Source organism: Oncorhynchus mykiss, chromosome 2, assembly GCF_013265735.2.
Source record: "Oncorhynchus mykiss isolate Arlee chromosome 2, USDA_OmykA_1.1, whole genome shotgun sequence".
In the NCBI taxonomy this organism is placed as follows: Eukaryota; Metazoa; Chordata; class Actinopteri; order Salmoniformes; family Salmonidae; genus Oncorhynchus; species Oncorhynchus mykiss.
Genome location: NC_048566.1, coordinates 91131830 through 91145244, shown reverse-complemented (window position 1 = coordinate 91145244; position 13415 = coordinate 91131830). Strand labels below are relative to the sequence as shown.

General features: G+C 41.4%; 1 protein-coding gene across 2 annotated transcripts in view; it reads left to right on the top strand.

The window, feature by feature from the left end:
* tmtc3 (transmembrane O-mannosyltransferase targeting cadherins 3) overlaps positions 1–13415 on the top strand; it is a 110713-nt gene that overhangs the window by 12199 nt on the left and 85099 nt on the right. For both annotated transcript variants that reach the window (XM_036958924.1, XM_021576723.2), the window contains exon 4: positions 10003–10102. In XM_036958924.1, coding sequence (XP_036814819.1) covers positions 10003–10102 — 100 coding nt within the window. The remainder of the gene's footprint in view (positions 1–10002; positions 10103–13415) is intronic.

Here is a 13415-nt window from a genome sequence, read left to right as displayed (position 1 = left end):
TCTGCAAATACAGGTGTGTGTAATACCCAAGAAGACTCAAAGCTGTAATCGCTGCCAATGGTGCTTCAGCAAAGTACTGAGTAAAGGGTCTGAATACTTGTGTAAATGTGATATTTCAGTAATTATTTTGTGAAGATTTGTCATTATGGTATATTGTGTAGATTGATGAGGGGAAAAAACAATTGAATACATTTTGGAATAAGGCTATGTAAATTGTTTTGAAAAAGCTAAGGGGTCTCAATACTTGCCAAATGCACTGTGGGGCACTGAATTTCATTATTGGTGAGTTTTGACCTTTACAAGTATACGTGAAACCATGCCAGTCTGAAGGAAGAACAGTACTGGCTCTCCATCAGCATGCTTACATGCTGTGTCTGTGGATTTTGAAGTCGTTAAGGCAACGGGCCTGCCTGCTCTGCTCAGAGAAGTGGGAGGAGCAGCAGACTGCCGAGAATGAAGAGGAGGAAAAACGCAAGGAAATCAAGATGGCAGTGGCAGCTGTATAGATAACGCATCCAAAGCGCTTTGACTTCTCAAACACGGCAGAAAGCTAACACAATATGATGCCCAGTCACCTTAATATTTCAGCCACTTACTTAGATATAAAGTTTAACATGACCCCTAAGTTTCTCTTGAATTCTGTGTTTTTCATGTAGGAAAAAAATCGAATGCATGAGAAATCTTGCTGCATTTTGTAAATGCAGATCTAAAAAGCTTCTTATTGTCATTTCTGCTAGGCATCAGACTCATTTTGTGCTTCAGTTGACCAAACTGATAGACCAAAACATTAGAAATATGATGACCATGCATCGTTTCTGCAACAACAGCCTTTTCATTGTAAGCTAATTTATTTGTGTGGCTGCCATCCAAATACCGTTGCACTTCTGTTATCTAATGAAAATTAGATGAAAGCTATTTTTTGTCGATTGTGTTGCAATAATGTACACTACCTTTCAAAAGTTTGGGATCATTTAGAAATGTCCTTGTTTTTTAAAGAAAATCACTTTTTTTGTCCATTAAAATAACATCAAATTGATCAGAAATACAGTGTAGACATTGTTAATGTTGTAAATGACTATTGTAGCTGGAAACGGCTGGTTTTCTTATGAAATATATACATAGGTGTACAGAGGCCCATTATCAGCAACCATCACTCCTGTGTTCCAATGGCATGTTGTTAGCTAATCCAAGTTTGTCATTTTAAAAGGCTAATTGATCATTAGAAAACCCTTTTTCAATTATGTTAGCACAGCTAAAAAATGTTGTCCTGATTTAAAGAAGCAATACAACTGTCCTTCTTTAGACTAGTTGAGAGTCCCGGAGCATCAGCATTTGTGGGTTTGATTACAGGCTCAAAATGGCCAGAAACAAAGAACTTTCTTCTGAAACTCAGCAGTCTATTCTTTACCTGGGGAATGAAGGCTATTCCATGCGAGAAATTGCAAAGAAACTGAAGATCTCGTACAACGCTGTGTACTACTCCCTTCACAGAACAACGCAAACGGGCTCTAGCCAGAATAGAAAGAGTGGGAGGCCCCAGTGCACAACTGAGCAAGTGGACAAGTACATTAGTGTCTAGTTTGAGAAACAGACGTCTCACATGTCCTCAACTGGCAGCTTCATTAAATAGTACCCGCAAAACACCAGTCTCAACGTCACCATTGAAGAGGCGACTCTGGGATGCTGGCTTTCTAGACACAACAATATGCCTGCCCATTCCACAACCCCACCGCCACCATGGAGCTCTCTGTTCACACAACGTCATACACGTGGTCTGAGTTTGTGAGGCCGGTTGGATGTACTGCCAAATTCTCTAAAACGATGTCTGAAGCAGCTTATGGAGGAGATATTAACTGTCAATTCTCTGGCAACAGTTCTGATGGACATTGCTGCAGTCAGCATGCCAATTGCTCTCCCCCTCTAAACTATGCCATTGTGGTGTTTGACTAGACTGCACATTTTAGAGTGCCCTTTTGTCTCCAGCACATGGTGCACCTGCGCAAAGATCATGCTTTTTAATATTTACTACACCTGTCAGGTAGATGGATTATCTTGGCAATGGAGAAATAAATGCTCAGTAACGGGGATGTAAACAAATTTGTGCCCAACATTTTAAATGTTTTTACGTGAGTGAATTTCTGGGATCTTTTATTTCAGAGCATTTTAAACATGGGATGAACACTTTACATGTTGCGTTTTATATTTTTCTTCTGTGTATTTTCTTTGAAGGAAAGCTATAGTTGCATGCCCCTGATCACTCTTGGACCCCCCCCCCCCCACACACACACACACACAGATGTTCAATATAAATATGACACCTGCCAATACACAGCTGGACTCACCTTCTCCCATTGTGCTATTTTCAAACCCATGACTGGCTCAACTGTTCTGTGGAACTTTTTAAGCTTCATAATGTGACAGGTGAAATGAAGAAGGCGATCTGCTTCATCTTGTAACGCATTTAACTGCAGGTATTTAATTTGTTTTTTTCTAGAATGCCCAAAGATAAGGATTTTCTGAAAACAAGTGGCAATTCTGTTATGCAGCCGGTGAAGGTACTGCAAAACACTGGGGCAGCCCAGGGAGTGTTTTGTCTTTGTCTGATGCTTCAGCAGCTGGTTACAGTTTGTTAGTACAAGGTGTGGGAATGGGTTGCATGGAAGTTCCTTTTGCATAAGGTGGAACTCGTCTGATCTTGTTTCTGGTTCCGTTGTCTTTGGAGTGAGGCCTAGTCTAACAGGGAGAGGAGGGCGTCTCATTCATTTTCAGAAACAATTTGGATAGAGGGAAGGTTGTGCCAAATCCTGTCGTTTGTAAGGAACCCAGAGTAGAGGAACCTGATGGATTATCAGATAATTACCCTAGAGTGTTCCCAGCGTGTGCCGTTACATGTGCTTTGTCTCAGAAAGTTGCCGGGAGCAAGTTTAGTGTTGAGGATGTCAGCGATCCCACCATGATCGATCTGTCTGAGACATCTTTGTGTTCCAGATTTCGATAAACCTCCTGAGTTGACCTCTCATTTGAAAACCCCAAAGGTGAGTGAGTTTGTAGGACCAGAGAAAGGAGGATCCCTAAAGTTGACAGTTTGATGTCTAGGAAGCAGCTGATTGCTGAACAGTCTCCCATCTTCTTGCTGAGATTCATCCAGAGGGGTTCGTATTTTGTGGGTTACTTTGACAGATGGTGTTCTCGTGAGGAAATGGCTTTCTCGTGCCACTTCTGGGCAAGACGAGTGGCCCAGTGTATCTCAAATTGTTGTTCCAGTTACACTTCGAGAAGAGATACTGAGGTTGGCTCACTATGGTAGTATGGCGGGCCATCTTGGGGTCAACAGGACTTATGACTATCTTGCATAACTTCTTCTGGCTTGGTCTGAATCAGGATGTTGTGGCTTACTGTTTGACGTAAGACAGGTAAACCAAATCAAGCTGTACGTGTTGCAGCTCTGCAGCTTATTCCTGCTTTTGACTGACGTTTCGGAGTCCTGGTGGAATGTGTTGGTCATTTGCCCAACGCAGAGTGGCAATCAGTTTCTCTTGACCATCATGTGCGCTGCCACTCGTTTCCCAGAGAACATTAAACTGAGGAAAATCACGGCTCCTAGTATTGTTAAGGCCTTGGTGAAATTATTTTAAATATTTGGACATCCGCAGGTTGTGAAGTCAGACCAAGGTTCAAATATAAGCAAGTCCTACAGCAGTTGGGTGTTACCTATTGCCCCTCTAGTGCCTTCCACTCAGTCTCAAGGTGCTTTTGTGAGATTTAATCAAACTTTGAAGTCTATGTTGAAATCTTACTGCTTCGAGTTTGAGAAAGATTGGGATGGAGGGGTGCCTCTTGTGCTGTTTGCAGTGTGGGTGGTTCTTTAGGAATCTTGCGGTTTTAGTCAGAATGAGTTTGAGTTCTTTTGAGCTTGCTGAGAGAGTTTGTTGCAGGTCAACACCTTAAATACAAAACCAAATCTGTTAATGATTTTCAATAGAGATTTCACCCGGTGCGTGACTTTGCCTCTGAGAATCTGGAGAAAGCGCAAACAAAATTGAAAGTTTGGTACAATTAAAAGGCCAGAAACTGCACTTTCGATGTGGGGGCAAGTCCTGGTTTTGTTGCCCATACTGGGGTCACTGTTGCAAGCTCGCTTTTCAAGCCCTTACCCCATAGTGAATTTAAAAATAAATCTGGATTACATCATTGCCACACGAGTGTAGGAAAAAAAAACTTCATACTTCACCCTCTACGATTTGGCAGCAAAATCAGTGGAAACCGGTAGTGATGTTCTGCCTGTGGCCACTGCAGTCACCGTTGACTATAGTCTTCCTCAAGAGCATGAGGAAAGCCCTATACACCCTGTGCCTGAGGGACGGCTGAGTAACTCAGATTTTAGCATATCAGGGTTTATTCTCAGATGTGCCAACTCAAGACAAATGCACTGGAGCATGACTTTTTATTAACCCATCCACCCCCCCTCTTCGGAGGACAGATCTTCTTTTCTACTACATACATTTGCATACACATGCATGGTACTTTTTATATTCATATGAGCAAAAGATGAAAACCTTTCCTACAAGTATTATTTATTGACTGACTATGGCTTTCCAAATTGCCCAGCACTGCTATTTGGATGGTTAATTTTAAGTGAATTTTGTGATTTTTATATATATACATATTTTTTTTTACCATTCCTAACACAGTGACCAGAAACGAGCTACATAGGGGCAATGCCAGAATAAATGATCTAGTGATTGTCTCTTCGCAGCAAAATCTACAGAGCTGAGATTGTTGTATGACCTATATATATATATATATATATATATATATATATATATATATATATATATATATATATATATATATATATATAGCATTCTCTTGGTGGCAAGAATTGTGTATAATAATTTAAATGGATAAACTCAAGTGTTTAATTGTTTTTTGTATCAAAGTGTTTGCATCTGGTGGACATCAGGAGCTCCTTGGGGTTTGCCTGCCATATCAGTTCTGTTATACTCAGACATACTTTTAACAGTTTTAGAAACTTTAGAGTGTTTTCTATCTAAATCTACCAATTATATGCATATGCTAGCTTCTGGGCCTGAGTGACAGGCAGTTTACTCTGGGCACACTGTTCATCTGGACATGAAAATACTGCCCCCTATCCCAAAGAAGATTTTTTTTTTAATCAGTGTATTTTCTCAAATGTGTCAACTCCGATAAATGCGCTACGATTTTTGTAAATGGTCACATCGCGCAGTGTTACATGTAATAATTGTAAAAGACTGAATCAGATGTACAGTGTGGGAAGGTCTTTACTCTCCCCAAATCCTTACCCCAACTATTAGGCGGGGTGTGCTTTGTAATAACTAAAGGAAAGGGTTGCACAGATTTAAACAGAAGCATAGAAGTTCATGGCCGAAAGCTCCCATGCCAAAGTTTGTCCTTTCCACCAAGTTTAGAAGATCAATGGCACAGAGGGCGAGCAAGAGTTGCATAACTTTATGTAGTAGGCGTTGTATATGAGTTGTACAGACCTGCATGTAGTTAGTGACATGAAAATACTGGAATTCTGAAGTTGCCGTCAGTTCCTTCACAAAATTTGTTTTTACTGAATTGGTCATTTGATATGTGCTTTTCAATACATGAATTGGGAATGAACTCGAATTTAACCCATCAATGTCATTACTGTCTACCTCAACAACAACTTCTCTCCTCTCGCCTATTTACTTAACCCCTTTACCCCCCCATTTTGCCCCATTCAATTGAGTTGCACCGGCGACCAGACAGGCCTTAGAAGAATAGAACAGAAAAACAGGATAGAAAAAGAACAAAGACAACATTCTGCTGCTCTGGTAAAGGGAGTGGTAATGTTACATAGCTCAGTGCTCCCTCAAACTGCTTCTCATCTTCCTCATGGTGTTCTCTCCTTCAGCTGAGTGCAGCCTGACAGTCCTTTGAAAGGGCCCATTTCACTCGTAGTCCAAAAGAAGCCCCTGGACGACCAATGCAATCACGTTATCTTGATGTGGAATCTCTCTCTCAACGGATCATTTGTTTTTCATTTGATGTACTGAAGGTCCCCTTCATGATCAACACTGACAAAGAGACTGTTGTGAGCCTCTTAGTGTCTGTCTTTCTGAATGTGTAGTTCAGTGTATTTGTGCTGAATCTGTGTCTGGTATCTCAACATAGTGAACATATTTAGATTGAACTACATTTGTATGACATCCTAAATAGAAAGAGAGTCAACCTCAGCCGGACCACTTTCAGCAAAGCAAAAATATTTTGCAACACACATCTGTTTCTTATTGGACAAGTCCAGGTAGTACCTCAAGGCGTTTCCAAATGTTTTCTCAACATGCTCTCTTCATGGTGGAGGATCTCCTAGCCCAGCCGCTCCTGTGCAAAGAAAACGTGCAGTTCCATGTGCTCGCATAAGGTGGCAGTCAGCATTCACATATTTCTGCTAGAGGCCCCTGTACTGCAAGAGCCACTGCGAGCCACCTCTGTGGTCTCCCTCCATGATTTATGCCTGGCAGGGCATAAAATAAACATTTTAGTCCACCAGCCACTGTAGCAGGTAGATGGAAAGAAGAAAAATGAACCAGCTGCTAAAATTACACCAATAAAACACAAAGAAACCGAAGTGTGCATTCTAAGGTTTTTAAAACAATGTTTTTCTATACTGAATTAAAATATAACCAATTAATAAAAAGTAACACAATAAACTAACAATAACGGTGCTATATACAGGGGGTACCGAGTCAATGTGCGGGGGTACAGGTTAGTCTAGGTAATTTGTACATGTAGGTAGGGGTGAAGTGACTATGCATAGATAATAAACAGCGAGTAGCAGCAGTGTAAAAAAACAAATGGAGGCAGGCGGGGTCAATGTAAATTGTCCAATGACCATTTGATTAATTGTTCAGCATTCTTATGGCTTGGGGGTAGAAGCGGTTAAGGAGCCTTTTGGACAATTAAAGGCCATTCTAAAATGTGCAGTTTTGTCACGACACACTGTGCCAAGTTTTTAGGGAGTGTGCAGTTGGCATGCTGACTGCAGTAATGTCCACCAGAGATGTTGCCAGTGATCAACATTTTCTCTACCGTAAGCCACCTCAGACGTATTAAAGAATTAGTCAGTACGGTCAGCTGACCTCGTGTTTGGCATCGTGTGGGCAAGCGCTTTTCTGATGTCACCGTTGTGAACAGAGTGCCCCATGGTTGCAGTGAGGTTAAAGTATGGGCAGGCATAAACTAGAGACAATGAACACAATTGCATTTTATCGATGGCAATTTGAATGCACAGAAATACCGTTATGAGATCCTGAGGCCCATTTTTTTTTTTTTTTAGGTACTGTATCTGGGTATCTGATTTCCCAGTCATGTGAAATCCATAGATTAGGGCCTAATGAATGTATTTCCATTGACTGATTTCCTCATTAGTTTCAAGTAAATTAGACCAACTTTTATGCCTGTAACAACCGTGCTTCTAAAAATCTGTCTTTCACTTAGTTCTTCAAGAGCACACAGCCCTCTACACACAATACCCCATAATGACAAAGCCGAAAGAGGTTTTTAGACATTTTTGCAAATATATAAAAATGTAAAAGTACTTAACTATTCAGACCCTTTGCTAAGAGATTTGAAATTGATCTCCCGTCCATCCTGTTTCCGTTGATCATCTTTGAGATGTTTGTACAACATTGGAGTTCACCTGTGGTAAATTCAATTGATTGGACATGATTTGGAAAGACACACACCTGTCTATATAAGGTCCCACAGTTGACGGTGCATGTCAGAGCAAAAACCAAGCCATCAGGTTGAAGGAATTGTCCGTAGAGCTCCGAGACAGGATTGTGTCGAGGCACAGATCTGGGGAAGGGTACCAAAACATTTCTGAAGCATGGAAGGTTCCTGAGAACACAGTGGCCTCCATTGTTCTTAAATGGAGTAAGTTTGGAACTACCAAGACTCTTCCTGGCTGCCGGCCAAACTGAACAATCGGGGGAGAAGGGCCTTAGTCAGGGAGGTGACCAAGAATCCGATGGTCACTCTGACAGAGCTACATAGATCCTCTGTGGAGATGCGAGAACCTTCCAGAAGGACAACCATCTCTGCAGCACTCCACCATTCAGGCCTTTATGGTAGAGTGGCAAGACGAAAGCCACTCCTCAGTAAGAGGCACATGACAGCCCGCTTGGAGTTTGCCAAAATGCACCTAATGAAGCCAAGATGGAACATGTATGCCATGTGTCATGTCTGGAGGAAACTTGACACCATCCCTATGGTGAAGCATGGTGCTGGCAGCATTGTGCTGTGGGGATGTTTTTCAGGTGTAGGGACTGAGAGACTAGCCAGGATCGAGGGAAAGATGAACAGAGTAAAGTACAGAGAGATCCTTGAGAAAAAAAACATTCTCCAGAGCACTCAGGACCTCAGACTGGGGTGAAGGTTCACTTTCCAACAGGACAATGACCTTAAGCACACAGCCATGACAACGCAGGAGTGGCTTCGGGACAAGTCTCTAAATGTCCTGGAGTGGCCCAGCCAGAGCCCGGACTTGAAACCGATCGAACATCTCAGGAGAGACCTGAAAATAGCTGTGCAACGATGCTCCCTATCCAACCTGACAGATTGAGAGGATCTGTAGAGAGGAATGGGAGAAACTCCCCAAATACAGGCGTGCCAAGCTTGTAGCGTCATACCCAAGAATACTCGAGGCTGTAATCACCTCCAAATGTGCTTCAACAAAGTACTGAGTAAAGGGTCTGACTGCTTATGTAGATGTCATATTTCCATTTTTGTATTTATAATAAATTTGCACAATTCTAAACTTGTTTTTTCTTTGTAATTATGGGATATTGAGTGTAGATTTGAGGGGGGAAGGAAGATTTTAATACATTTTAGAATAAGGATGTACCGTAACAAAATGTAAATGGGGCTGAATACTTTCCGAATGCATTTTAAATGTGATCATACTTGACTATTTGTATTCACAACTGCCAGTGAAATGCTCTCACTTGAGAAATGCTCACACCTTGACCACCCAACGTGGCTAGTGAAATGGGCATCTTACCTGCCAATGCAGAACAGACTATGGGAGGCGCACAGTACTTCATAGAGCCATGACAACATGGAACATTAGGTAACTGATGCAAGCAGTAGAGTCAGATTTTTTTTTTTTTTTTTTTTTTTTTTTTTTTTAACTGGTAAAAATACACCCTTATGGAACAGCAGGGACTGTGAAGAGACACGCAAAGGTACAGACACATGCATACATTGTAATATTGTTGTTGGTATTATACATTTTGTATTGTAGATATGTAGTGGTGTAATAATGTTATATGATGTACTATTTTATATGTAATGTAAGTGCCTTAATGTGTTTGGACTCTAGGAAGAGTAGCTGCTGCTAATGGGGATCCCTAATAAATACAAATGCCAAAATCTACCTGCATTTGGCGGGTGTTGATTTTAGGCTCTGATGCCTAGGCTAGGTGCCGGACATCTTTTTGATTGTTTTCACAGCCTGGATTCTGCTGCGATCTGATTCACACAGCTTGTGGTTTTCACAGTTAGGTGGACGGAGAATCAGGTTGCAGAAGATTCCAGGCATACCTGGTAGACATGTTGAGAGGTGTGAACTTCCATGGAGACTGAGGAGGAAGTGTTTTAAAGGTTGTTGAGTGATCAGAATGATTCATGAGAAAACTATCTTTGTCCTGGAAATGTTGACATTGAACATTTTCTTTTAACTTTGTACCCCCCTGACTGTACATTTTGTGCTCTCCGGGTTCCTTAGGACATCCTTAACCTAACCTTAACACCTACCCTAACCATTTTACATTTTGATGGTGTTGGGACATCCAAAGGGTCCCTGATACCATGGACTGACAGGTGATGGGTGCCATGGGGAGTGAGGACCTCCTCGATTGATTGGTGAGAGAATAACATATTTGTGCCAGAAATGTTGACTTTGAACTTTTTTACTTTTGGTTCCTCTTACAGGTGACGGGTGTCGTAGGAAGAGCGGAGCTCCTGTCCTCCATCTTCCTCCTGGCGGCGTTCCTGGCCTACACCAGATCTAATGGAGCTGACCAATCCATCGGTGAAACTACTTTTACTGTAGACCTCCACCAATACTGTCCCCCTGTTTGACACACACACACACAGGTTTCAGAGGAAAACAGGACAATGAGATGCATGCTCCTACTTGCTAGCCTGTTATTCAGTGAGTCTTCTGTACCCCTCCCCCTGTTGGTTGCGAGCCTTCAGAGAACAACAAGACAACAAGACCCATGCCCTGACTCGTTATGGCACCCTCATAGGCGGTTGGGGTAGTATTCATCACCAAGTCTCGCTTTGCACCGCACACCTTGGAAGTATTCGGAATGTCAGATCAACCGTTATTATTACAGGCTTTGTGTAGGCGGCCGTGTTGATAGATAAAGGCTTCACGTTGTGAAAGATTACATTTGAAGATGCAATTAATTCCCATTGAATCATCTTAGGGTTTGATTTCTGAAAGATTACAGTTCTCATGAGGACAACTGTCAGAATGGGGAAGTTAAGTGTCTGAAAGAATGTGTCAATTGGTTAAGGAAAATAACAAGGTAGATATCAACTCAAGGAATGATTTGAGGACACCAAGGTTATTTTAACGAACTAAAACTTAAGCGAATCATAAACAATTTAGTAAACTGAAATAAAATAATAAACAAACCTGTTATAGAAACTAAAAATGTAGTGACTCCAACTAAAATATAAACAATCCAGAATTATGTTCAGTTTAAGTTTTTTATGGGGGTTAAAATCTAATGGGGTTTTCAAGCTTCTGAATCTGGCATTTCACATTAAATTATGAAGTCAATCTCATACGTAGACTCAGCTAGACGACATTGCCACAAGCAGCAACGGGCGCATTTTGAAAGGTAAGGCTAAAGCAACAAATTAGACGAAAGTTTTAGAGTGAAGTCAGGGGAGATGCAACAGCTGAAAGTAGGCCACTGGTTTTCCAATAGCATATATCCACTGTACACACAAATTGCGGCAAATTGGTTCCTGTGTCATTTGTCTTTCGTCATGTTCACGAGTCAAACAAAAACACCCTAATGATTGGTTGACAATAGACTCCCATAATGCAGACGATGGCTGCAGGATGAAGTTGGTGATGAGGCGGAGGTGTGTTTACACTGTTTAACAAGTACGGTTGCCAAGTGAGAGTATATTATTGGAAACTTTTGAAGTTGACCAATAAACTACCAGAATTGTGGTATCTTTCAAGCATTTTATGTAGTCTCACAAGACATCTAGTGGCCCTTTTGGGCACATCAGATTATTACAGGTATCTGTAATCATCTCTGGCCCTCTGTGTGGACATGAAAAATATATGAAACAATTATAAAAGCTGTAAAACATAATCCTAAATATAAACCATCAACCTACTGAATACCGTTTGGTGTTTAATGAGTTTCAGCATGGAATATTAATACTTATTTTTGTTGTTGTACACACTTACATATTAAAAAATATATATTTTACTGTTTTTGCATGAAACTGGTGGCAGTTGTGAAAAGTCAATGGGTACTCTCCTCCAAATCAAATGTATTTATATAGCCCTTCGTACATCAGCTGATATCTCAAAGTGCTGTACAGAAACCCAGCCTAAAACCCCATACAGCAAGCAGTGCAGGTGTAGAAGCACGGTGGCTAGGAAAAACTCCCTAGAAAGGCCAAAACCTAGGAAGAAACCTAGAGGAACCAGGTTATGTGGGGTGACCAGTCCTCTTCTGGCTCCTCCAGGTGCTGAAGGGAAAATATTTTTCACAATTCCTGACATTTAATCCTAGTAAACATTACCTGTCTTAGGTCAGTTAGGATCACCACTTTATTTTAAGAATGTGAAATGTCAGAATAATAGTAGTGAGTTATTTCAGTTATTTATTTTATATTCCAAACTTCCCAAGGAGTTTACATGCACTCAATTAGTATTTGGTAGCATTGCCTTTAAATTGTTTAACTTGGGTCAAACGTTTCGGGTAGCCTTCCACAATCTTCCCACAATAAGTTTGGTGAATTTTGGCCCATTCCTCCTGACAGAGCTGGTGTAACTGAGTCAGGTTTGTAGGCCTCCTTGCACGCACACACTTCTTCAGTTCTGCCCACAAATTTTCTATAGGATTGAGGTCAGAGCTTTGTGATGGCCACTCCAATACCTTGACTTTGTTTTCCTTCAGCCATTTTGCCACAACTTTGGAAGTATACTTGTGGTCATTGTCCATTTGGAAGACCCATTTGCGACCAAGCTTTAACTTCCTGACTGATGTCTTGAGATGTTGCTTCATTATCTCCATTTTCCTGCCTCATGATGCCATCTATTTTGTGAAGTGCACCAGTCCCTCCTGCAGCAAAGCACCCCCACAACATGATGCTGCCACCCCCATGCTTCACGGTTGGGATGGTGTTCTTCGGCTTGCAAGCCTCCCACTTTTTCCTCCAAACATAACGATGGTTATTATGGCCAAAAAGTTATATTTTTGTTTCATCAAACCAGAGGACATTTTTCCAAAAAGTACAATCTATGTCACCATGTGCAGTTGCAAACTGTAGTCTGGCTTTTTTTTATGGCAGTTTTGGAGCAGTGGCTTCTTCCTTGCCTAGTGTGGCCTTTCAGGTTATGTTGATATACAGTGCCTTGCGAAAGTATTCGGCCCCCTTGAACTTTGCGACCTTTTGCCACATTTCAGGCTTCAAACATAAAGATATAAAACTGTATTTTTTTGTGAAGAATCAACAACAAGTGGGACACAATCATGAAGTGGAATGACATTTATTGGATATTTCAAACTTTTTTAACAAAGCAAAAACTGAAAAATTGGGCGTGCAAAATTATTCAGCCCCCTTAAGTTAATACTTTGTAGCGCCACCTTTTGCTGCGATTACAGCTGTAAGTCGCTTGGGGTATGTCTCTATCAGTTTTGCACATCGAGAGACTGAAATTTTTTCCCATTCCTCCTTGCAAAACAGCTCGAGCTCAGTGAGGTTGGATGGAGAGCATTTGTGAACAGCAGTTTTCAGTTCTTTCCACATATTCTCGATTGGATTCAGGTCTGGACTTTGACTTGGCCATTCTAACACCTGGATATGTTTATTTTTGAACCATTCCATTGTAGATTTTGCTTTGTTTTGGATCATTGTCTTGTTGGAAGACAAATCTCCGTCCCAGTCTCAGGTCTTTTGCAGACTCCATCAGGTTTTCTTCCAGAATGGTCCTGTATTTGGCTCCATCCATCTTCCCATCAATTTTAACCATCTTCCCTGTCCCTGCTGAAGAAAAGCAGGCCCAAACCATGATGCTGCCACCACCATGTTTGACAGTGGGGATGGTGTGTTCAGGGTGATGAGCTGTGTTGCTTTTACGC